The 26579-nt window shown below is 31.1% G+C and overlaps 1 protein-coding gene and 1 pseudogene across 1 annotated transcript; one reads left to right on the top strand and one right to left on the bottom strand.

The window, feature by feature from the left end:
* The window catches only part of LOC149061989 (uncharacterized), a 354191-nt pseudogene that overhangs the window by 174775 nt on the left and 152837 nt on the right, over positions 1–26579 (bottom strand).
* On the top strand, positions 23630–24383 carry LOC149062001 (uncharacterized). The gene is made up of 3 exons (XM_089221407.1): positions 23630–23758; positions 23840–24030; positions 24178–24383. Exons 1-3 carry the CDS (start codon positions 23630–23632, stop codon positions 24314–24316), a joined length of 459 nt encoding a protein of 152 aa, XP_089077533.1. The 3' UTR covers positions 24317–24383.

Below are 26579 nucleotides of genomic sequence, written 5' to 3' on the forward strand. Positions count from 1 at the left end.
AGTTCATTAATTAATTATGCATTTATAGTGGCATAAATTCGCATAATCATTACAATGAAGATTTCTAAAGAAATAAATGTTTTTGAAAATATTTAGATTTCCTAAAGATCCAGTAATAAGGTTAAAATGGTTGGAAGCTTGTAAATTTAATGAATCAGATATTTTACCTAACCGAAAGCTGTGTTCATTTCATTTTGAAGAGCACAGTTATACTGGACAACACAAAAAATTTATTAAACGTGGAGCAATTCCTACTCTACATATGAAGTACTCAAAGCTTAAAATACTTATAATAATTATTTTAAACAAAATTGTTATATTTAGTGAGTGTAATGTACCAGTAAATCCTATTCCTTCTACATCTGGAATGTGTTTAACTTCAACTCTTCCTAATACCACAATGAACATGTCACTAACTGCAGATAATGATAAATTAAAGCAAAGTAATAAATGTTAAATATTAACGATTTCTTCTGCTGTATTACCCTAATAGATTTACTGTCTCTGTTAAATTACTCACATGAAAATATCTATTTTGTCTTTATTTATAATTTTAGAAAGTCTTAAACGTAAACATAGCCCGGCTCCAATTCCTGAGTATACACTTATGTCTGAGCCATCAACACCAGTTAAAGTTTCAATTTCTAGTGAAACTCAAGATTTTGATACTCCTAAGTGCAAAAATAAAAGAAAGTCGTTCATCGGGGATATTAAATCTCCAGATTTAGCTACTCCAAGAAGAGCTAAAAAACAGTTTTACAGGGTCAAATGCCAAGTTATGATCCAAAGAAGAAAAATTAAAGTATTAAATGAAACCATTAGGCGTCTTCGAAAAAAAATTTCTTCTTTAGATGCTTTATTCAAACATTTAAAAAAAAATAATCTGATAACTGAAGAAGCCCATGACGAAATACTGGTATATATTTTATACATAAAGAACTTTCTATTATAATTGGTTAAATTATTTTTAGTATGTGTTATAATTAGGGCCCGGATTTAAATGCACTAAAAACCATACAATATGCTCTAAAAAATAGCCAAAAATGCCCTTAAAAATGCATTTTACCACAAAAATTACCTTAAAAATGTCATATATTTTTTTTTATACAAATTGTAATTTATAAATGAGATATAATAATTATTTTTACATTAATTTATTATTTAACTAAAAAAAACTGAAAATTTGAAATATTGACTGCTATGATGTTGAGACGCATAAATTATAAACAACAAGTTTTCTAATATTTAACTTCTTGAACAACAGTATTTTAAGCTTGCTTGTTTCTTGTAGTTCTAAAGCATGATGCATTGTATAGTTTATTCACATAATAATAATATTTTACTGTATTAGTTTATCTTATTTAGTATAAAAATGTATTAATTTTACATAAACTATTATTACAAAATACAAATTAACTTTGACATTTTATGCATTTTGCTTAGTGAACAAAATTTTTATTTATATAAGATTCAATTTTCAAATGGGATATCGACAATCGTTAAGTAATCAAGTTTAAATTGTATAATATGTAATTTCAAATTTACTTATTTACATAATATCTTTTATAAAGGATTTTATACCGTATAAAATGTGTGTAATACGGTTATACTATACGGTAATACTACAAAAAATTAACATACCATACTTACTTAAGTCTTAAATACAAATTATGCCATTACGCGTATAATACACGAAAAAATAAAATAAAATATCGTAATACCGTATTCTCATTTCTGTCATTTCTGATATCTGATTCCCCAGCTGGTAAATATGCGACGATTAACCTCGCGCATGCGCATATCGAGCACCTAATCAAGAGACTCGTCGATGATATTGGCAACAAAAAAATACGCCGTCGCTCCATCCATAGTATATGATCTAAGTGTTCAACTATTCATTTTTTTTGGCTACTCACGACTCATATTGTTCATTTGTAATTTATATTGTCAGAATGTGTAATGTGTAATGTAGAGTTACTATTGATCCTTCCAAAGTTATTGATGCATAGGGCTTAGCAACAAACGTTGGAGCTTTTAATATTTTAATTGTATTTACACAAATTATAAATTACAACAAATGATTAAACTTTTAGTTAAATTAGATTCTGAGCAGTGTTTTTAGTTTCTGTATACCTTCATTTTCAACAATTGTCAATACTCCAGGTTTACTTAATGTACGGATGTCCAATACAGTAACATTACATCATAATTTTTATATAGTAAAAACTATTTATAATTTATAATCAATGATATTATGTTTGTAATAACTAATAATTGATATTTGTCATTTGATAATATTATATACATATATATATATATATATATTATTATATTATAGTGATGGTCGACGGAACGGAATGCAATCAAGCTACAAAATTATTTTAATCCTATTTTATGGAATTACTCACTGCGGGTCTAATTAAATAAAACTATATACCTGTAGTGTCGTGTTGCGGTCGGTCTGCGTAGATAATAGATACTCCGAATTTTATTATTTACATACCTAAATGTTTAACAATTTATTATTTCCCGTTAATATCATAATTTCACAATTATTATGATATTATATAATATGTTTTATACGTCATTGCAGTTTAATATATCCAGACGTAAACTCGACATATTATATTATAAATAATTAAATAAATATAAAACTGTTTTTGAATTTTTAATATATGTAACTATTTTGAAAATGTGATGGTAATAGTACTATAAGTTATAATCATGGGATTCGGGGTGCTAGCATTAAAATTCAGGGTGCTAAGCACCCCTGCGATTTGCGCCAATGTATACGAGTATCAGGCATGTTAATTATAAAATAAAAATTAATCACAAATTAAAAATATTAAAAATATTAAACAATAAATTATATTAAGAGGACGCCATACGGATATTTGGTGTCTCCGGCTTATAAGTGTGTCTTACAGGAGCTAAACGTCATCTACTGAGCGTAAATTTGTTATGTTACACACTTGTAAGACGGAGATAACAAATATCTGTGTGGCGTCCTATTAACTAGATACCTATTATGTTAAAATATTGGATATATATTTTACTAAAACATTAAAGTTATAGCTATTCTTACATAAAATCAATACATATCTAATTTGTTAAATCCAACCATTAGTGATATGTAAACAAATAGAAATACTAATAAATTAGGTACCTCTATGCAAAACATTTAAAAATGCTTACGATTGGATATTTCCAGCAGAATTTGATGCCAAACATTGGAATATGCCCGAATCCATTGTAAATAAACCAAATATTTTTAAATTGGTCCTGTAAAACATAATATTATGTATCAATAGTTTATTTTATGTATATTATTTGCAGCGATACGTAAATATAAATTTTAATGATTTGTAGAAAATTCAACTAAGGTAATTTTACTATTATATATAATAATTATTAATTCTATCACAATTTTTCAGCCAAATAACTCGAGGTGGAGGTTTACCAGTTACTTCACACTCCAAAGTAATGTTTTCTTTTTCAAAACCTATTGTATCTTCTGGTTTGTAAATAAACAGCGGTTTAACTATAATTATAAACATAGCAATATACCATGGTGGTGAAAACTCGAAAACATTATTGTTACGACACATCGTTAATCGGTATCATCCGCGTCGCCGCGACCAAGGTCCACGACTATACACCCCGCAAACTCCGCGCCCGTGCGGCAATCAGTTTTTTTTTTCTTTTCTCCTTCCCGTTCAATCGCCATTAATTTATTATTCATATCTATCTTTTTTCTTCCTATCATTAACCAACTTAATTACCTACTCTGTACAATTGATATTGTATTATTGATATCAGGTTTCTTTTGTCGTATATTCAGTTGTCGAGTCGAACCATTGTGGTACTAACGCTCGCTCACGTTTTTTTCAATCTTGTTTTTAATATTCTCGTGAATAAAATCTTTGTACACGCCATTGCGGCAACTCTAAGTCGTCTTCAGTTTTCATTAATTCAATCTCGCCCTTCATTGACATTGCGTCCACCGTCCTAAAGCGAGTGAGTACTGATCATATGACCATATCATTTCTGCCGGCCTTTTCTGTCAGCCCCGTCGTTTGATCGCGTAAGTCCGCCAGCAACCCGGTACGTTGTGTGAGTGGCCGCCCAAGGTCGTCGGATTGCAGTGGACCTCACTGATGGCTGATTCGATCGCGTAAGTCCGCCAGCAACCGAGCGCGTTGTGTGATTGGCCGCCCAGGTGGTCGGATAGCAGCACCCTCAGGACCCGGACCTTCACCTGCCGTAGTTTTAAGTAATTTTAAGTAGTTTTAAGTCTCCCTATATTGCAATTGTACCCTGTGGTCATTGCACCATATCGAACCGACCACAGGGACCCCGGCTCCATACTTACACTGCACCGTCCTTTTTCCGTTGTATTTCTCCCATGCGTTCCTCGTTTGTTGATTGCCGCCGCCGCGCGGACTCGTCGTGAGCGTATTAAGTTGCCGATCCCTCATGATTCTCCGGGGCGTGTTGAGTTACCTATAGGCCGGAATTCTAAGGGGTAACGAAAATTTCATCATCGACTTTATAGTCGACTGGTCCTTCATGTAACCGTCTGGATTGTTTAACAATTATTATGTAAATACTAACCATGAACATCTATTTTAGCAGTAGCTTCAACAGAACCATCGCTATTTTTCACCCGACAAATATAATATCCATCATTATTTTTATTCACATGTGATATTTGTAAGCTACCAGTACCAAATATTTTGAACTGGGTATCTCCGTGTCTATTATATTGATTGAACATTTATTTTACAATATACTCATACCTTAGTAATTTATAATAAAATTATCATTTTTAAATTAGAAGTGGATATAACACTTCAAACATTCAGTTTTCTTAAATTTTCAATTATATTATTTATTTATTTATGATCTGGAACTGAATATTTTTATTGATATACTTATACTTACATTAGAGTACCACCTTTCCACCAAGAAATTTGTGGTCGTGGATTTCCAACAGCTGTGTAATGTAGAGTTACTATTGATCCTTCCAAAGTTATTGATGCATAGGGCTTTGCAACAAACGTTGGAGCTTTTAATTTTTTAATTGTATTTACACAAATTATAAATTACAACAAATGATTAAACTTTTAGTTAAATTAGATTCTGAGCAGTGTTTTTAGTTTCTGTATACCTTCATTTTCAACAATTGTCAATACTCCAGGTTTACTTAATGTACGGATGTCCAATACAGTAACATTACATCTATACACACCATTGTCTTCTTTACGGACGTCGTCAATTTCTAATGCTCTTATTTAATGTAAAAATGAACATAGTTAAAGCCCATTTTAATAGTACTAAGTATAATTTGTCAACAATAGGTTATTTTAGGTTTATAACTGAACCGAGTGATATTGTGACTATTGCCGGTAAAACCGTGCGTTTGGATTGTGTAGCAAATGTTAATAATAGTTTTGGTAAAATTCTACAACATAGATGGATTCTTGATGGACAGAACCTTGATTTCATTGGAGATACAAGAAGGTAAATTGTCCTAGAATAGTTTTGTTTTAGTTTACAATGCCAAAATTGTATTTTTAATAAGTTTATTTTACTCCATAAAAACGCTGGTTCTTATATTTTAGAATCTAATTCTATCTTAGTCCGTGGCAATAACCGTATTGTAATTTTGTTAACGTATACAAATATAGAATAATTAAATAGCAGTTATAATTATAGTTAATAATACACGAGCGTACCAACTACTGAACTACCAACAGCATTAATATTCGAATATTATATTATTCTTGTTTAACCCCCCTCGATTTCGCGCCATTCATGGCACTACCGGTTGGCACAAGTGCGCGTCGGTTGCCAACTTTACGCACACGTCTTCCCCTCACTGCCGCCCAGTGCTTTCGCGAAACCGCTGTGCTCGCCGACCGCCGCTGAAACTTTTAAAGTTAGCAGTTTTAGCTAATGTTTAGCTAATTATTATTATTATTAGGTATTATTCTATTATTATAAATTATAATCAATGATTAATATTAAGCTAATAAATTATAAATTATATTTTCTACATACCCATTCTTCTGACGCATTATTGAAAAAAAAAAATTCTAGAGCATCTTGTGTTAAGTGATTGGTCAATAGAAAGTCCTCTATACTTGTGGAAGGGACTACTGTGGACATTTCTAATTTTTCAGATTCATAAAGCTGCTGAATAGCTGTTGTTGTCCAAACAATTCCAATAAAAAATTGCGGAACGCTTGTTTTTTTTGTTCTGTGACAAATTTTAATAGTGGTTTTAAATAATTTCTTTGCCTTTTCTAAATTCTCAAATATTAGTGGATTACGGTTAGACATTGGTCTTCTATTTAGATTTGGGTCACACAAATTTTTACTATTAGCTGAATCAAACATTTTGTTAACTACGTCGATGAAATAGCTGTATTAATTTATTAGCTGTTGATGACTTAATCTCACCAGTGGAAATGCAAGTTTTTATTGCTGCAGAAACTGAATAACTCAATAATTGTATACCTAATTTGCAATTCATTTTTTGAAATAAATTTGGATTTAAGTGAGTCGGTGTAATTTTAATCATTGCCCTCGCAGTATTATTTGCATCTATTTCATACGCCTTTCTTATATATCGTTCATCGAATCTTTTTTACCATCGTTTATTTCAAAATCGGCATTTAATAAATTGTTCCTCACACTCTTAATAAGGTGTGGCATATCATAAATTAAAAATATTTTCTTACCACATATTGTGGTTGAAGGTCGATCTTCACTTCCACTGAGTAGAGTATACATACGACGTTTTTTTGCGCCCTGGTCGCAAATAATGCATGTTGGGGAGAGACCAAGATCTAAAATTTGTTGAACACAGTCTTTGATTATGTTTACCAAATTGTCTCCTTTTACACCACTCCCAGGGAAAAAGTAACATAAAGGAAACTTCCAGTTTGAATAAAGACCGCGAACCATAACAACTAATGCTTGATTTTATTTGTCATCCCTAATGTCCCCAAGTCTTCATATCCTTCAATTTCATCCAACACCTTATTATACTCCAACGTTTTCATAATAGCTACTTCATCAAGTAATATGGAACATTTTTATTCATTTTCACTCATACCGGAAATCTTTAATCTAATCTGATCCATATATGCTTTAGGAAACCCAGTAGAAAAACTAATTGAGTTAAGCCAACGTCTAACAGTAATCTCACGTCTCACCAGGTAGAATTATAACATTTTTACGCATAAATTTGTAGGTTGACGGTGACTTGTAATATAGTGATAGAGCTATATTTTTTCAGTTTTTGACCACGATTTGCGTAGTCTTTTTCTTTTATGTAACAATCGCATTGATATGTATTACCATAGCCTTTGAATTAATTGATGGAAACTTGGCCTCTTCAAAAAAATGATGCACATTAATTTGTTTGCTTTGTTTAAGTTTATTTTTTTCATTGGTTTTTTTTTTTGTGAAGTAGTAATAGCGCGTTTATGCTTGATTAATTTTTTCATGTTTCGTAACTTATTTTGTAAAATATTATTCTTTTCAGCGATTTTTCTCGAACTATTTATTTTTTTACTATTAGATCTATCTGATGGTTTTTGAGGACTTGGTAGGTCAATTAATTACGAAATCTATTTTTTCGTTGAAGAAGATATTGCTAATAATTCAGCACTTCGATTAAAACTTGAAATGTTTGTAGTAGATGTTTTTGAATGTAAACGTTTATATGTATATAATTAGGGGTTAACACTTTAAGGATTTCTGGTGTAAATGATCCAATTTCTTAAAACAAAAATAAGTTTCTAATAGTAGTTTTTTATACTACTATATTTTGTATATGATTATTATAGTATATATTTTAAATTCTGAGCGGTTAGGTTAGGTTAGGTAGTATTGGATAACGTCAAGAAAGACAAAAAAAAAGTGAAAAATTGGTATTTTTACGCAAAATCATTTTTTTTTTTTTTTTGGTGTAACTCAAAAATTGATTACTGTAGACGCTAACTTAAAATGTCAAACCTAACCCTAACCTAACAAAATAACTAAAATTATTATTCTTGGTTATAATATGTAATTTTGTCCAAATTTAAATTTAAAATGTCTATAAAAAATAATTGTGATTAAATATTTTTTAGAATTTTGGGCTACGGTATGAACTATTTATGAGGATCTTTGTTTTAAATTTTCAATCCTTAGTTATTAAAACTGAACATTTTACCATTTTTTAATTACAATTATTGATAATTTTCGAGATTTTTATTGATTTTAATTTTTAATATTTCTAATATTTTTCAACTAACTATTTTAATTTGGCCCACGTTACGCAATCTATATCACTAATTTTTAGGTCGACAATAAGACATTAGTTATACGCGTGTGGTCGATAAATACGTAATTATAACTGTTACTAATAATACTGTTAATTACTTCTGCACAATCAAAAAATTAACAATTTTCATTGTTTTACGCATTCGCAAAACGCTCTATTTTACCTAATACAAGGAATATAATAATTTTATAACGTCGATTTACCTAGGTTTCAAAAAAAAAAAGTTAAAAATTCGCGTGGGCGCTAAACTAGATTTGTTCCATGCGTTTTACCTATGTTGAGCAAGGACTAGAGAGAGAAAATAAATAGTTGACATTTGAATTAAAATAAGTGTTTTTGAGTTATCCATTAGTTTTCTGTTTTTCTTTAAGATAGGTACCTATTCTAAAGGACTTTCAAAAATGTCAAATGTTTGCGATGCTTGATAATATGTTAACATCGTAATATTATAATATCATATGTTCTAAACTAGTACTTTGTACCACTTTTTCCAGTGCTACATTGAATAAAATGGTCTCCTTGTCTTAATCCTGTTCTTACTTGGGCTGCTGTTGATAAGGAGTTTCCTACCTGTACTTTTATTTCCGTATTCATGGCGCTTGCCTTTATGAGGTTGACTAATTTTAGAGGGAGACCATATTGCTCTAGTATAGACATTAAAGATTCGCGATGAATGCAGTCGTAGGCCTTTTTAAAATCAATAAATATCATGTGCACTTCTTTATTAAATTCCCTCATCTTTTGTAATATTAGTCTTAATATGAATATTTGGTCAATCGTCGATCTATTTTTCCTAAAACCTGCCTGGTAGTCTCCCAGTAATTCCTCTGCCCATGGTCTCACTCTGTCTAAAATACAGCTTGACAATATTTTATACGTGACATTAAGTAGGGCTATACCTCTGTAATTACTACACAATTGTCTATCCCCGTTCTTGTAAATAGGACAAATAATTGCTGTTTTCCAATCTTCGGGAATCACCTCCTTTACCCAAATCTCCTTCACCAACAAATATATGTACTCAGTTAGTTCATTTCTCATGTTCTTTAACAGTTCCCCGGTAATTCCATCTTCTCCAGGGGCTTTGTGGTTCTTCAAAAACCTTATTAGCATTAAAATCTCTTCTTTTGTTGGAGCTGGGCAATTTGTTAGGCTTACGAGTATTATATTTTTCAATTATTACATATTTTTTATTTTTTATTATTTACGTAAACTTCATAATAATTGTTTGTTTTAGTAATAAAATTTTCTTAATATCATATTAATTTTAAATTAAATTTAAATATTGGACTATTAAATTTTTTAATTTAACGATAATTTTTTTAAATAATATTTTTTTAGTATTATAATATCATTCTTAATTTCTGAAATAATGTATTTGTATCTGTATTTAAATATTAAAAATAATAATAAATTTGGCAACGTCACACCCAATCTCGTACGCCTTTGAGTAATTAAAATTTTGTCTTTTGTTATTCTGACATTGTGCGCAATCGTATACATAAAAAGGTAAGGTTAACCAAAACCAAACTCCTCCTCATATACAAACCCTACTAACCGAGAAACGTAGAACTAGGGCACACTGGCAAAACTTTAGGTATTCCAATGACAAGACCAAACTCAACAAACTAAATATCCAAATAAAAAGGAAATCCAAAATTATAAAAATCAATCATACAACACCTATGTAGAATCTTTAACTACTAAAAATATAAAAATATGTCTCTGTGGAAAGCAACAAAAAACATTCTACGAATAAACCAACCCACCCCTCCTCTTAGAAAAGAAGACAATTCATGGGCCATTACCGACGCCGACAAATCTAATATTCTAGCTCAGCATCTAAAAAACTGCTTCTGTCCTCATGATATTCAACCCAGTCCCACTCAACTGAAAATAGTTGAAAACTACCTTGAATCTCCTGCTCTAATATCTCTGCCTGCTAAAGCTACACCCCCCAAAGAAATAAACAATATAATAAAAAAAATCCTTATCAAAAAATCCCCAGGTCACGACCTAATTACCAACTTTATAGTAAAAAACCTACCACGCAAAGTCATAATTTATTTATACCACTTATTTAATGCACTGTTTAGATTATCATATTTTCTTAGGGCCTGGAAACACTCTATCATAATTCTTATTCTCAAACCAAACAAACCACCCGAAAATCCGGAATCATACAGACCAATTATTAGCCTTCTCCCCACCATATCAACAATTTTTGAAAAAATTTTATTAAAAAGGCTCCTCTCCATCGCCAACATCATTCCTTACACACAATTTGGTTTCCGAGCCCACCATTCAGCCATCCACCAACTACACCGCACTGTTGATCATATCTCCAACGCTCTGGAAAAAAAAAAGAATTCTGCCCCACCGTTTTTCTCGGGAGACGTTCAAAATCCCGACAATGATAATCCCAAATGGTCAATAACCCGACACCAAAATCCCGACAGTCTGAAACGCAGACAGTTCAAATACCGACAGTTCATAAAACCGACCATTTGAAATCCCGAAAAAAAAATAATTTTATCTTATCTTATAAAAGTTTAATCTAGTTACCTACTACCTAGTAAAAATAAAATACAATAAGAAAGTTTTTAACTGATAATATTATCTAAAACGCTCAATTATTTGTGCTGAGTTTGAGTGAACGATTGAAAATTTCAAATGAACAAACGTATTTTGGCGTGACGTGACAGTTGTATAGTCCTATGTCTTGTAGTTTAATTTACGAATATGAGTGAAATATGTCAAATAATCACATCTCAAAAAGGTAATACCAAAATATGTGTCAAGGGATATTTGATGACGAAAGATAAAAATCGAGAGGACATGTATTACTGGTGCTGCGAAAAAAGAAAATCAATGGCCTGCACAGGTAAGTTATTATTATAATAACCAGAAAGACAAATTAATTTTTTATGAGCGTTTTAAGTTTTATTTTAATTTTATTTAATTTGTTGTAATTTAAAAATATTATACGTTGGTATAATACGTTATGGACGTTTATTGATGACAACATTCCTTATCGGTATTACCATACCTATAGATAAATTGCGATATGAATTTCATATTAAGGTGCGTCCCCACTGGCGTGCGGCTAAGCCGCGCGGCTTTGCTGCTCGGCTTCAATATTTTGATGTAGACGCGAGGCCGCGCGGCTTTTGAAGCCGATCGGCCGAAGCCACGGGTTCCCGATAGTTGTCGGTAAACATCAAAAAAAGCCGCGTGGCATATTTAGTGGGGACGTTGGCCGATCGATTTATTTTTCACTTTGTTTATCTCTCTTAAAACTTAATTTTTCTCTTAAAACTTATAATCCGTATTAATCACTAAAAAATCCGTTATTCAAACTTTATCTCACTTGTAAAAAAAAAAAATTTTATTTTTCACTTTGTTTATCTCCCTTAAAACTTAATTTTTCTCTTAAAACTTATAATCCATATTAATCACTACAAAATCCGTTATTCAAACTTAATCTCACTTATTAATTAAAATTTTTCTTTCACTCTTTTTTTTTTTTTTTTTTATCTCTCTTAAAACTAAAATTTTCTTATAAAACGTATATTCAGTATTCATTCCATGAAAATTCTCTTTTCAAAGCTGTATCTCACTTATTATTATATTTTTACTCGTAAAAAAGAAATTACTTAAAATTATAAATTAATTAAAACTGAAACAGACTCCCTGTATTTAAATACAACTGTAATTATAACAGGCTTCGGCGCCTCCACCAATATGTAACGTGGTCGGGGGAACGACCAGTTAAATATAAGATATCCAGTGAGAGTCGTAGGACTCTATAGATATAATTACCGTAGCCAGGGGTAGATATATACAGGGTGATTCTTTTATCAAACAACACTTATATGGTGTTTGTGTGTAAATACCACCTAACATACACCTATAACACACAAACACCACCCAAAACCACCCAACTTTGGGAGGATATATCTTGTAAACGAATTGACGAAAAATGAAAATTTAAACGTGAAAATTCATTGAAAAAATAGCCTTTTTAGTTTATCAAATTTTAAGTATAGGTTGTCATTTGAAAATCAAAAGTTGATAATGGTTAACCTGATAAATATAAGGGTGAAAATATTTAAAAAATATATAGTTCTAGAACAAGATGGTTCCAAAATTTTGAAAAAAAAAAAATTCAATAGTTTTTGAAATAATGAGTGTTGTTTGATAAAAGAATCACCCTGTATATATATAACAGGATCTTAAATATATTTAAATAACTAGGATTCCGTTTCAGTTATCATTAAGTTTTATTATAGATTAAACACTTACAAATAATAATACTCACAAGCTATATAAATTATATTCTATCCAACTATCTGACTGTATCGTAGTTATACGGAGTTCGATGTTTGTTGAGTGTTGAGGTCTAAGGTACACAGTGAACTACCTTACTTCATACATGGTGTGTATTGACCATAGGTCTTACAGTTATGAGTGTGTGTTAATATTATTGTAATGGTCAGCAGTTCATCGTACATAATGTTAAGTGTGTAGACGTGTAGTACATATATATATATTTAGGTATCATGTAACATATTATAATTGTTACAACACAATAAAATCTATTTCTAATATTTTTTTTTGGTTGGTATTTGGTAGGTGATGAATACTATGAAATAATATTTAAGTATATACTTTTAGGTTTTAAAATTACTTTTTATTTATTTTTTAAAATAACAGTAGTTGAAGCAGATAGCGTGGTTTTCCGCGTAAAGGCTATTTGTAATCAAATTGCTGTTACGCGGGGCTGCGTCAAATAGTCGCACGGTGAATTATCACGCGGTGAAATATCCGCGATCCGGGGTTGACCGACTCTTTCATATCGGTCTCATTTAGCGGTATCATCCCAACCGAGAGGAAGGGTTGATGCCTCCATCTGAAGAGGGACGAGGCTTATTTCTTATATACCTTTCTTACGGAGTGTAGGACCTTGTCCAAACTTGGAGCAAAAAAAACATATTTAAAATTACGTATACTTCATTTAATTTTAATGTAATAATAAAAGAGAATAATTTCATAACATTATTTGAAGTGTAAATTTTGTTCATTGGTTAGTGGACAAATAAAATCTAGTAATGTATTCAAAACTTCTTGAATAATCTGACAATCAGTAATCATAATAACAGTCAGTTCTTGCGCTGGTTGTACAACAGTCATCGAGCTTTCCTTTCGCATCCCTGATTGCGCGATCACGGTCTTCACATGCCCATTTCAGCCGTTCTACCTCATTTTCAACTGACTCTAATGTATTCCACTTTCTAACAGTCTTATCGTCCTGAGTTTCAAAAGCCGTACACTGTGCCATCGGTGAGAGGCGATCTGAAGAGTGACGCTTCTCTAACCGCTCTATCTCAGTCAAAATACAGGCCAATCGCTCAGCCATAACTTTTGCGTCGGCTGTAAGCTGGCAGTTTTCAGAAACCGCACACTTGAGCTGGAGTATTGTGTCAGTCAGCTGTACAGCCAACTGGCTTCGATTGTCACCCAATTCCGCGAGGATAGTTTTTGCACGACACTGTTCCGCTTTTTGGGATACTTTTAGTTCAGAGTGCGCCTTGGCAGCGTTTTGACTTTTGGTCTTCCATCCAACTACCACGGCACACGAATCAGCTAGTTCCTGGCGGACCATGTCCGTACACTGTTCAGCCCTAGTCAACTTTTCCGGTGCCGAATTCCTATGAGCCTCCAGTTCAACATCCCGCTCCTTTAACTCAGTTGTTAGTTCCTGCAAAGACCTATCACTGGAAGCAATTTGCTGTTTCTGTTCGGTTAGTTGATTTCCCTTGCACTTAACCATAGCCTCCTTATCGGTTAACGCGCCTCGTAACTTTTGTGCTTCGGTAGTATTGCAACCGATCGCAGATTCTAAGTCAGCTTGTTGTCGTTGCATTGATTCCACATACTCCTACATCACAGAAAAAACATTTAGAAGTACGGACGGTGAAATACAGTAGTTTATTTTGAAGATTGCATATTATGTGTGGTAAAAAGTTAGTGCATATTAACGGTATAGCATATTAACATATAATTGTTTAAAGGAAATGTAATATCTGCTTATAATAAGCGGATAGGACACCGGAAATCTAAGAGCTAGACATGAGATAGTATCAAAACGTTATAGAGTGTTACAATTAAGTACACCGTATGTATAATGTCCCTGATCTTGAAAGAAATATATGATAAGTGCGACAATTCAACTAATATTTTCATTACGTTTTTGTAAAAAATAGTTTATAGTTGTATACAGGAATAATTCAATATGAAAGTGCAATAACTAAAAATTACAGCCTAACTTTCGTTGTATATTCACAAATAATGCACTTAAAATTACTTTTTCATTATTGATTTTATCCCAAATTTTTTTATTATATTCAATAGTTTTTGTCTTCGATATCTCCAGCCTGTTAATTTTTTCAACTATTTGCGATTCCTTTGTCGATTGAGATCGTATACTGCACTCCAACTCATGGTTATCTTGTTCCAACTCTTCTACCGTATTTAATGTATGGCCGTACTTTGATGATGTAGCTTCTAATTCTTTATTGACTTCATCATAAGACTGTTGGTGAAGAATCTTTTTATCCTCTATCGTTTTTTGGAGGTTTTCCAACTTCATTTGCATATCACATATTTCTGCTTTTATTCGGTCATGCTTAGCCACCTTAAATTCCAATATATTTTTCTGCCCCTCCGTTTGTTTTAAACAAGCTTCCAGCAGTAAAATATCAGCATTATCGCGTTCAGTTGAGTAAAAATGTTGATCGCGATTTAAATTTTGAGAATGATCCATGATAATTGTCTTAAGTGTAATAACAAAGATTAATAAAATACGTGCATTTTGATACAACTATAATTTTTAAACATTTACTTACATTGTGATTAAAAATCTGTTAAATATCTTCTTAATTAAAATCAAGAAGTGTTGAAGAGTGTACTGAATTTTGCGTTTACAAAATGTAATATTATTTTTAATATGTATAGTAACTATGACATAATATTTCACTTGGTTACAATTTTGATGCTAAACAATATATATTCAATCACAGGTATAACTAAATATGTAAACATACAATATTTTATATAAAATTTATATGTTAAATCGTTATAAATCTCTGGTTGATATAACATGTGGTTGTTTGTACTGAACAGTTTTAAGGCTAAAAATCAAGTTAACTCAATTTTCAAAACCTTCAAAAAAAACATATTAATTTATCAATTTTATTTTATATTGCTTTTATTGTTTTTGTAGACACGATTTCAGTGATATACTCGTAAAAACATATTTGTTACAATTCAACTAACCATCAAATGAAATTGAACTAAAATCTCGATGGCCTCTTAACGCAAGTTATTGGCGGCCACATTACATTATACATACTATAATACAAGTTAAAAGTTTTCGATTTTCAATTACTTGTTTATTCCTAAATAACATACATTTTCAATCATATATTTAAATAAAGCGTTATTATTAAATTTCAAACTTGCCTTTCATCATTTTTGTTGCTGTTGTTAATCTCTGGTTACTTTTGCATACAAATTTTTTAAAATCTATCAGCTTTTAGTAATGTTAATTATTAATATTCATTATTAGCATGATTGTTTAAAGTCTTATAATTATAAAAATGAAGAATAATGTAATTATTTTATTGCATTTTAAAAATAGGTAGGTATGTTGAAAATACGTTTTAATACTTACTTCTAAAGCTTTTTTAAAGCTGTCCATTGGTTTCACTAGAAGTACCTACACAAAGGTTTTGACCACCAACTCTATCGACTTTTGAAAAAACCACACATACTTTAAAAAAACCACCCTGTTTAACTTCTGAATATGCTAACCACTAGTATAATTGTAACCAACGATGTTGAAATCTAAGATTTCTAATTTTATTCTTTTCAACTAATGGGAATTTATATGATTCTACTGGAATCCATACGTTAATCAAAATCTGTATTAGTTAATTAACAAAAAAAAACCCATAAATAATTAAAAGCAATAAAACTAGGTATTTATTCATTCATGTAAAAATGTATAAAAAATAAATTAATATAACAATTTACTTACAAGATTTTTATCAGCATCATTTAAATCATAGTTTATAAATAAATCTGTTGACGCCTATACATTTGCATATCGTCAACAAAAATATACAATTATAACAATAGCCGGTAATATGGGTATCAGATAAGGCACGGCGTACCTACTACCGCAGTGCCAAAATAAATGCGCGATGTATATTATGTAATGCAGTGTTTCTTAACCTTTTTGATATCACAGAACACCAGGCAATAATATTTTTTTCATGCGGAACCCCTCTTAAAATATCTTTAAAAAAGAAGGGTACACAAAACAGGCGATAAGCGGCAACATTCGCAATGCACTAAACTTTAGTGATTAAAATACTAAATACAGCAAAATACAATTAAATTATTTATTTAGAATTTAGATTTTAGATTATATTGAGAATATATAGAGTACTATAATTTTTGAGTATTATATATTTTAATTAGATTAAATTTATATTAGATTGTAATAACAGAAAAAATAATAATACAATTATTGCATGAAACTTAATGGGAAGGTTGCCCTTGAATATGACTGCATATGTTATCAATATCTAGAGTAAGGTTTGTTAATGAAAGTCTTAGTGTCGGCATCACATTCAATCTTTTTCGATATTTAGTCTTGGTTACAGTGACTGCTGAGAATCCACTTTCACATAAGTATGTTGAAGGAAAAGGAAGTAGGACTCCCGACGTCTTTTCACTTAATACCTCATATTCGCTGTGAACTTCTATCCAAAATTTATCTAGAGATGAATTGTTTTTTACGTTTTTCAACGTGACGTCTGAGGAAAGATCTGCCAACATATCCTCTTCATTCGTAGATAGAGTATTTGTTGAGCTATTGGCACTGAATGGATCCAAAATCCATAAGAAACCATCTCTTGGGTCTTGATTTGAAGGGAAATAATCTTAAAATTTAAGAGACAACATATTCAAATGATTAACAATAATCAGTTTAAGTTGAGTAATACTGTAATCTTCATTATTCTCGTTCACCCCACTCATGAACTCAATTAAGGTGCTGAACATTTCAAAACAGTTGTTTTCAACTCTTGTGATCCACAGCTTAAATTTTTTCTTTTGCCCTTCTATTTTACTGTAACTGTGAAACATGGTTTTCTGTGTTCCTCGAAGAGACAGGTTTAGCTCATAAAATCACTGAATTCAAACTTGTAGTATTTGTTTAATTTAAGTTGTTTACCTAATGGTTTCCACTGTTCTCCATTCCAAAAAGCAACATTTTTATTCGCAGCTTCAGTGTTAGATTTAGTGACAGTAGTTTTATTTGACAAGTCAAGTTATGTTTTTAATTTAATGTAAAACAAATTATGTTTAGTATTTTATTATTTTAATAAACAGTAAATGGTATTCACCATCATCCAATTTCGGAATATCAGGCAAATGGATCATATATTTTTTTTTTTTGGTGCCATATTATCTTCATCAGATGATTCAAATAACTTAGCAGCATGTAGTCTTCACCGTTTTTTGGTTTGTTCAGTAGCTTCTAAATCTGAATGGGATTCTGCTGTTTTAGGTTTTTTTCTTAATGACAGAAAGTTATAATAGTTATAACAATAATTTTTATTAGGTAAAACATATTTTTACATAAAATAAAGAAATCTAATTTACAGTGAAATTAGGTGAATTTTGTTTACCTTCACTTGCTATAATTTTAGTAATACTAAAAACCTCCCATTCTGGATCTGGATCATTCATTTTAAGAACAGATCGGTCATATTTGATACGGTCCGTGGTTTTATTAGGAAAATATATATGAGTTTCATCTAGGAATCATGTTTTTGGGATGATTTCAATACTACCATCTTCAAATTCAATAATAGAATATTAACAAATCAGCCTGAAAGTAGACAAAATGTGCAAATGTTACTTTTTCTAACACCTTCAACATTATTTTTATATTCAAACTCACTTAATATTTATTTGAGTATTATTGAGTGAAGACATAATTATTGCAGCCTATATAATGAGAATTTGTATTTTATTAAACAAATATTATACATATTATACACATATTACTACTATTTAACTCATAAAAAATAGTATTTTCTTTTATACATTATGAACTAATATAAAAAACAATGTATTCTGGTTAAGTGCTGGTATTGTTGCTGCTTTTTTAGGAGTATTTTGTTCTGATAAATTAATTACTTCAATATATCCATAAGTGTCACATAAGTATTTTCCTACTTTACTTGATGCACACGGAGTAAGATAATAATCAGTTACATTTTTAAAATAATATCCAACGAGATAAATATGATCATTTTTAGATAGTATATTTATGACAACAAATATTTTATTGTGTGGTAAAATAATGCAATCATCTCTATAGGTAAAATGTTGTCTTAGTCTATCAGGGTGTGCCTGAATCTTAAAATTTGGAAATATTATTGTCCAATACATTTGACTTCCATGATACCCTTCTAAAATATTCCCATCTTGATGGGGTTGTTTTAAAATAGGAGTGGTCATTTTTTTAGAAGATATACAAAAAGAGTTTCTTCTATCTTCTATTATTCTGTTAGCTAATTCTGACAGTGGGAATTTTCCAGATTTCATATATTTTTTTAGTCTATTTAAAAAAGTTTCATATGAACATGCAGAAAAATATCAACTGATCCGTATTGTAATACATCAGCTGGCAAATGGATTATTGAATGAACATTATAAGATACTAAATGTGTACCATACAATAATATAAATGTTTCCAAAAAATAATTTAATAAACTTTGTGCATAACCATTTTTGTCGATGCAAGTTATTGGAGATGCAAGTAATCTCATTGCTACATGAAAACTCATAAAATTGTTATACAGCTCAATTGGTAAAATACCTCTAGAAAGAACTGGAGTAAGATACAACATTTTAAGTCTTAGCTAAGTAGCTTTAAATATATTGCAATTTCTTAAGGTATGAGGAATTCTGGAGAAGTCAGTGCTAAGATGTATAGATAATGTATTTAAACAATTATCAATTTCAACCAAGGATAATGTACTTAATCTAACAAATCTAAATGGACCAGTTTTATCTTTTTTTATAGGACCTCTAACAAACAAATTCAGTAATTTTTTTGTCATACCTAAAGTACATAAATGCATGTAATCGAGAGATACACTACATAAAAATTTGGAATTTCTATTAGAGGTGTAACACATATGTGATGTTCTGGCTGTGTTTGAAGTCTAAATGTTCGCAACTCACAGGAACCATTAGGAAAACATATCCGATCTTTATCATAAATACCTTCGACAGTACATTTTTCACATGCATAGTAAGATTGATGAGGTGTGATACACTTTAAAAATGCACGTGCAAGCGCATCTAATATAAATCCAAAAAAATTTAATTTCTTTGTGCCACCACTATAGTTGAAGCCACAAATAAGAACAGTTTTTAAATCTGAAATTAAAGGAAACAAATACTCGGAACAAGATTTTGGTTTAAGACTTCCGCAGTATACACCAATAACAAAAACTTGTAATACTGATTCATTACAGACACCACCAAGTATAGGCCAAAAATAACGATTTAAAATCTCTGTCCCATCTCAGTGATATCCAATGATTGAATATATCTTGTGTTTTCCATTGAGTATGTAGTTGTAACACATACTTAAGTCCATCAACTAATCCAAAATGAATGTACTGCCCTCCATCAGATTGAGTAATAATATTTAAACTACCCGATCTAGGACAAAAAAGAAAAGTCCTGGCATCTGATGGGAGTTCTTTCAAAATATTTATGTCATTCACATTTTTTAATAAACATAAGAGATCGTTTACTTTATTACGAGAGAAATTACCATCAATTATAAGCTTAGTAAGTTTATTTTTAAAGTAGTTTGGAGTAAAATTATCATAATTTTCTTTCTCAATATTTTGAAGTAAATAGTATTATTTGAAGGTGTTTGATCATTTATAGAATTTATATTTTCATTTTGAACAGAAATACTTGGTTGATTATCAGGAAATAAAAATGTTTGGTGTGGAAGTTCGTTATTTATTATAGTTTGAGGTTGTAAGTTGCTTTCGAGTAAATTGACTATTTGTGCTGAATGATTTATTCCTTGCAATCTTCGCTTTCTACACACTGTAGACAACTCGGAAGTAGGCCTATCGTGTTGTCTTGGCATATTAACTTACAAAATTTGCAATCTATTTGAAAATTAATTCAGTATATTAATAACTTTAAATTCAAATGGATCAAATAAAAAAAAAAATCAGAAATAAACAAAGAGAAATATACTGTTAAAATTGATGAATTTAATTCATATTAGATTATAATTTATACTACATTTATAATATAAATTTATCTGTGCACATTTTAAACCTTATGACAACTGACAAAAGATGTACCTACCCAATTAATAGTGGTAAGTAACAGTTAACTATTTGAAATCATGCATACTATGGAATTATTATAATGATACTATTTATACCTACTAAATAATATTGTTAGGTATATACATAGGTATTTATATTTTAATATTTGTATAATATAGTGATTATTTTGTATACATCATTAAGTGTATATTGCAAATCTATTTATCAAAAAAAGTATCATATAATATATTATTATGTACTAAGTAGCTATAGCTGAATCACCTTCTACATACCTACAACTAACCCTTCTATAATAAACATTAACAATATAATATAATGTAATTATAATTATTTATATTAACAATTTAACAATGATAAGTTCCTATTATGTTACTATTCATTTTTTTTTTTTAAGGTGAATCAAGTGAACTCAAAGAGCAATATACAATATCAGCTAGGTACAGTAAACACCTGTAACTAGAGAGCCTAGATATATAAGAATATATAGGTTATAGTATGCACTCTACCTACAACTTGTGAAATAAATTCAAACAATCAGAAAACTGAACAACCTTATATGTTGAGGTAGACTTATCAAAAGGAAGGTAGAATGGAAATTTCTTGACAATTGAAAAAAATAAATACTGCCAAGCTCTTTAGAAGTATAATGGTCCATGAGAACTAAACAGTACAACTAAATTAATAAATTTAGTAGATAAAATTATATTTCGAAAACACCAAAGCCTGCAATAAAAATAACTCAGTATTTATGATGTTAAACTTTGTCAATATTATTTGAAACTTAAGATTTCATTATAAATTATTTAGTTGTAAATTAATCAAATCAGTGTTCAGGCTGTCTGTCGGGCAGTTAATAATTTTCACTGAACTGTTTACCACGAGGTCGACGAGATGTTTTCGGGGTATATCGATGAGCAACCCGTAGTAGTGAGTAGTGACGGCTCGCATACCCTCTTTATCGAGCGCCTCAAGCACGTGATTCACGCGCGACAAATCGGAGCGTATTCACTTGTTCGCGAACATGGCGTCTGCGTGCGTGAACAATTGTGTCGTGGAGCTGCGCCAGAACCCTGGCAATCTGACATGTGCGACCGCCGAGACTTCTGAACTCGTGGTCGAAACATCGGGCGATGTCATTGTGGTGGTAAGTGACGTGATGCCTGGCGTCAAGGCAATGACGGTGAGCGGTGCGGTAACAAACGGTGCGTCTGAAAGCATGCCGTGTGATTACGTGGATATAAGCGGGTACAGAACAGCACGGGACAGTAACGGAACGACGACGCACGTGGTCAAAACGAAATAACGGTGACGGACTTGCGAACGCGCAGAATTGCACCGCGTTTAACGGAAAGCAGAAACGAAAAGAAAAAACTTGTGTTCGGAACTCGAGGTCACCAATGTGGCGTTAGTGGAGGAAAAACCGTCTCACACTAACGACCAACTTTTCTGACTTGGAACAGAAGGTTTTAAATAAAAAAGTAAACGACAAGTTTATTGTGATAGCAGGTACAAAACCAAATATATTGTTCGACAGACAAAACAAACTATTAGTTATCGGACAAAGAAAGATAATGGTTAGTTACAAAAAATGCGACACGCGCGGTGTGGTTGGGTGCGATTTTTAACGAGTCGCGAATCGTGACAATAGCCGTAGGTAAGTTGGCCAAAGCACAGACTTGTACGTACACCGGTCACGAAAAAAAAAGTGAGTAGCCACGGCGAGCGTTGGTAGCTTTGAGCCCGTAACGGCGAAAAAATTGTCGCGCGCGGCGGGAGAAAAAATATAGCGGTGCGTTGCCGTGCGACCAAAGACAATACAAAAATTATAATACATAAATAATTCACAGCTAAGAAAAATAAAAACGTTTACAACATGTAGAAATAATTAAACGTTAGGAACAAAATGGTAACGACAATAATAAAACGAACGCGCTAGCGTAAGTGGTGATTACGACGTGTTATCACCACAATGTTTATTTGTTGTTGTGCTATAGTTGTTATCAGTTCGTTAATTTTAAAATCCAAAAATTGATCGTCTTGTATTGGGAGAGTTAAATAACACTAGGTGCGCTGTTATCGCTTTGAAAATGACCGCGAAAGCAGGATATAGTATATTGTGTGGCAAGGGCGGGAAGTGAGCCATTTCAGTCGCGGGCGTCGTGTGCGGCACGAGCCGTAGGCGAGTGCCGCATTTCACCCAAGACTGAAATGGCCTTCCCGCGCGAGCCACACAATATACTATTTTTTGTCACGCCCCTGCGTTCATGGAAAAGGTTATGCAGGGATCTATGCAACAATTATAGACTATTCTACAAAAACAATTTCATGGAAGACATTTACTAACGCATCGTTCGACGCACTTATCTAGGAACAGTGCAAATTAAATATGTTTAAATGTTTATGCGTCATGCAAGGAGGTTATACTATACATTTAAGATGTAACCAAAAGTTTATGTTTTGTAAGAACCGTGGTAGGTATACATTTTAATTTCTGGTTGTGCAGGGGATACGCGCCCGGCGGTCGGCGCTTTTGGGGATTTCTTCTTTTCCGCCCGGCACTTTTGGGGATTTCCTCTTTTCCGCCGGCACTTTTGGGGATTTCCTCTTTTCCGCCCGGCACTTTGGGGATTTCCACTTTACCGCCCGCTGGACGGAAAAAGGACGCTTTCGAACGCTTCAACCGTTGTCGAAAACCAAACTTTCGGCGCAGGCGTGACAAAAAAATTATTATCAACACCGCACGTACATACTGAATAATATAATGTTTATAATTTATAAAGCACTATTTTCAAAACGAATGTGAATGTGTGAATTTTACAAAATGCGAATCAGTTTAAACGATATTTTTATGTACGCCAAGTGTACTAGCAGTTCAAGAAATTTGATAGAAGGCGAACAAGTCATCAATTCCAACCATATTGTGTTGTGTGGTAAAATTCAAATTGAAAATGTAAATTCCAAATACTTTTAATTTAATGTGACAGGGTGATATCTTGTTTTGTTAAAATAAAATATTTTCTCTTTTGTTTAGAACGCTAATACTACAACTATAAAAAGTTTAGTCATTCAATCTTCTAATTTATCTGAAAAGCCTCATGAGATAACTGGTCAACTGTTAATGAAAGGAAATTTGATTGCAATTATTGATTTTGTATGCACATGTAAGGCTGGTGCTTCTGAATGCTGCAAACATGTAGTTGCAGTACTTTTACATCTTAACAGGTAAATTAAACATGGTGAATTATTAGTTTTAAACACCACTTATTGCCTATTAAATAATGTTAATTGATCATAATAAGTAATTAGAAAAAATCAAATTATTTATTATTATTAATTAATTTATATTATTTTTTTTTATGTTTGTTTTAGAAACCATATTGAAGATATTCAAACTTTATCTTCGACAGATGTTAAATGTCAATGGTCAACGCTGAAACACCGTTCTTTGGAGCAATACAAACCAGTTCCAATTAGTATTTATATATTTTTTACTTTATTTATTTACTAAATATGTTCCTGCATGACTAGCTTAGGCTTTATCACCATTTCTTCATTAACAGGCGAATATTGTTGTGTAAAAAATGCTTGCCGCATAGCTTGTAATGTTTCTTCTACATCAAACTTTGGCAATCTAATAAGGTATAACTTGTGTGATTGTGAATTTAATTGATGATTAATAAAAATTGCCTGCAACTATTATTAAGTATCAATTCAAGGTGCTCTTTTCATCTTATAATGAGCTTTTGCACTTTCAATTTATAAATTAGATTTATACTTATGAGTGGCATGCTATGCTCAGCTTTTTCCAATTGTGTTGAAAGACTGTATTTTGTTTTGTTGAAACAATAGTCATAGACACAAATTCACATAACATAATATTGTATGTACATGCAAAAGGTCATGGCGTGGGGGATATGTCATCCCCCCTTGTGAGCACTCTCTGGTACTTAGGTATTTTATATTTATGTTAAAATAGTTATTTTGATATTGTTGTTTTAGAAGTGAATTTATATCTGTTAGTGCGAATTCTGCAATAGCCACTCATAGTCAAGGACGCGGATGTTATAAATCTAAAGAGCAAACTACTGAACTTATTCTTAAGAGTTCTAATTTATTTCCTATAACTGAACATAAATTATTAACTCAAGTTCAAGAATATCCAGTATTAAACTTGGGAAGTTGCTGTGAAAAAACTTGGTCTGCCTTAGAAGAATACAATTTGGACTACATACGTATTACATCCGAAACAGACAAATCATTTTGGCATAAAGTTCGCCAGTTTAGAATTACAGGTAGTAGATGCTATAAGTTATATACATTCAATCAGCGACCTAAAAGTGATGAAGAATGGTCTCAACAAGCTATTAAATATTTTTGGCCAACAATTTTCAGCAACAAATATGTAAGACATGGGATTCAGTATGAACCAGTTGCAAGGGAGTTATATGAAAAAAAAACTGGTAAATTAGTAATGCAGTGTGGCTTTATAACTTCTAATAAAGCAAGATGGTTAGGTTATTCACCTGATGGAGTTGTTTTAGATAACTTAACAAATACTCATATTAAATTGCTAGAAATTAAATTCCCTTTTATAGGTAAAACATTAGGATCTTTAGATTTATTAAATTCTATAAAGTTCATTGCTTACTATGCACAGGTACAGTTGGGTACGGTAATGTTAAATGTTACTAGTCGTGACTTTTTAATTTACAGTAGTTTTGATGATGATTATCATGTTATACCAGTCGATTTAGATATACATTTCTGCAAAAATCTGTTACTAGATTTAAAATTAATTTATTTTGAAAAACTAATTCATGAAATTTGTAATACTAACTTCTAAGTTTTACATGTTTAATAAAATTATATTAGTTTGGCATTGTGAAATGTGTTGTTATTTTATAATAACTATTAATTGTATAATAATTAATAACCAACAATATATTAATATGTGATCTAATGTGCAACAGAAAAATGTATTGCTTACTTATTTTTGTAAGTTCCCAAAATTATAATTTTTTTGTATTTTGATTTATGATGTAGGTAAATTGTGATATAATTTGATTAATTTGTGAAAATTTTGTCAATTGTGTTTATTAAATATCTTGTTAAATAAAATTGTTCAAAACATTAAACTACTTCTATTTTATAAACTATATTACTATTAACAAAATTTATCAGATGAAAATATAGGTGAACTTAAATTGCAAATACCACTTATTATTATCATAATGTCGTGCGCTAAGTGAACATGGCCTCAAGTAAATTTGTTCTGTAGTATTTTAAATGTTTTAAGTCTTTGATTCACTCTTTCTATGTGTACTCTTGCACTTGCTATTTCTCTTGTAAGAAGGGCTTCAGTTTTACTAAATTGAGATTTTCCTCTTAAAAAAGGTGGTGTAATCAGAGTTACACCCTTTTCGTTACAAATATCATCAATTCTAAATCCTCTATCTACCATTATAGCGTCTGATCTATCAAGTAATTCAATCAAATTACTTTGTTGGAATATGACATTATCAGAAGCCCTACCCCCATAAGGCTTACTGACAAACGTTATGAGAACTGCAGGGGAAACACCTATTAAAAACTTAAGTGTGAATTGTGACTTATAATAACTATATAGTTTTATTTTACAAGACAAGCATTTTGGCTTTTGAGCTGGTATTTCAGTGCAATCTAAGACCACCCTTACATTAGAAAAGTTTTTGAAACAAAATGGAATATTGGACATTATTTCATCTTTTGAGGGCCAGTAAATCAAATGTTCA

This window comes from Diuraphis noxia, unplaced genomic scaffold (assembly GCF_037042655.1).
Source record: "Diuraphis noxia isolate RWA-SAM2 unplaced genomic scaffold, SU_Dnox_SAM2 contig0001, whole genome shotgun sequence".
NCBI lineage: Eukaryota > Metazoa > Arthropoda > Insecta > Hemiptera > Aphididae > Diuraphis > Diuraphis noxia.

Excerpts from the sequence above, each read along its gene's own strand:
- LOC149062001 (XM_089221407.1), top strand. The coding sequence starts at position 23,630 with ATGCGAATCAGTTTAAACGATATTTTTATGTACGCCAAGTGTACTAGC. Across the intron at positions 23,759-23,839 it reads GTAAAATTCAAATTGAAAAT|AACGCTAATACTACAACTAT; the intron begins GTAAATTCCAAA and ends TCTTTTGTTTAG. Across the intron at positions 24,031-24,177 it reads GTACTTTTACATCTTAACAG|AAACCATATTGAAGATATTC; the intron begins GTAAATTAAACA and ends TGTTTGTTTTAG.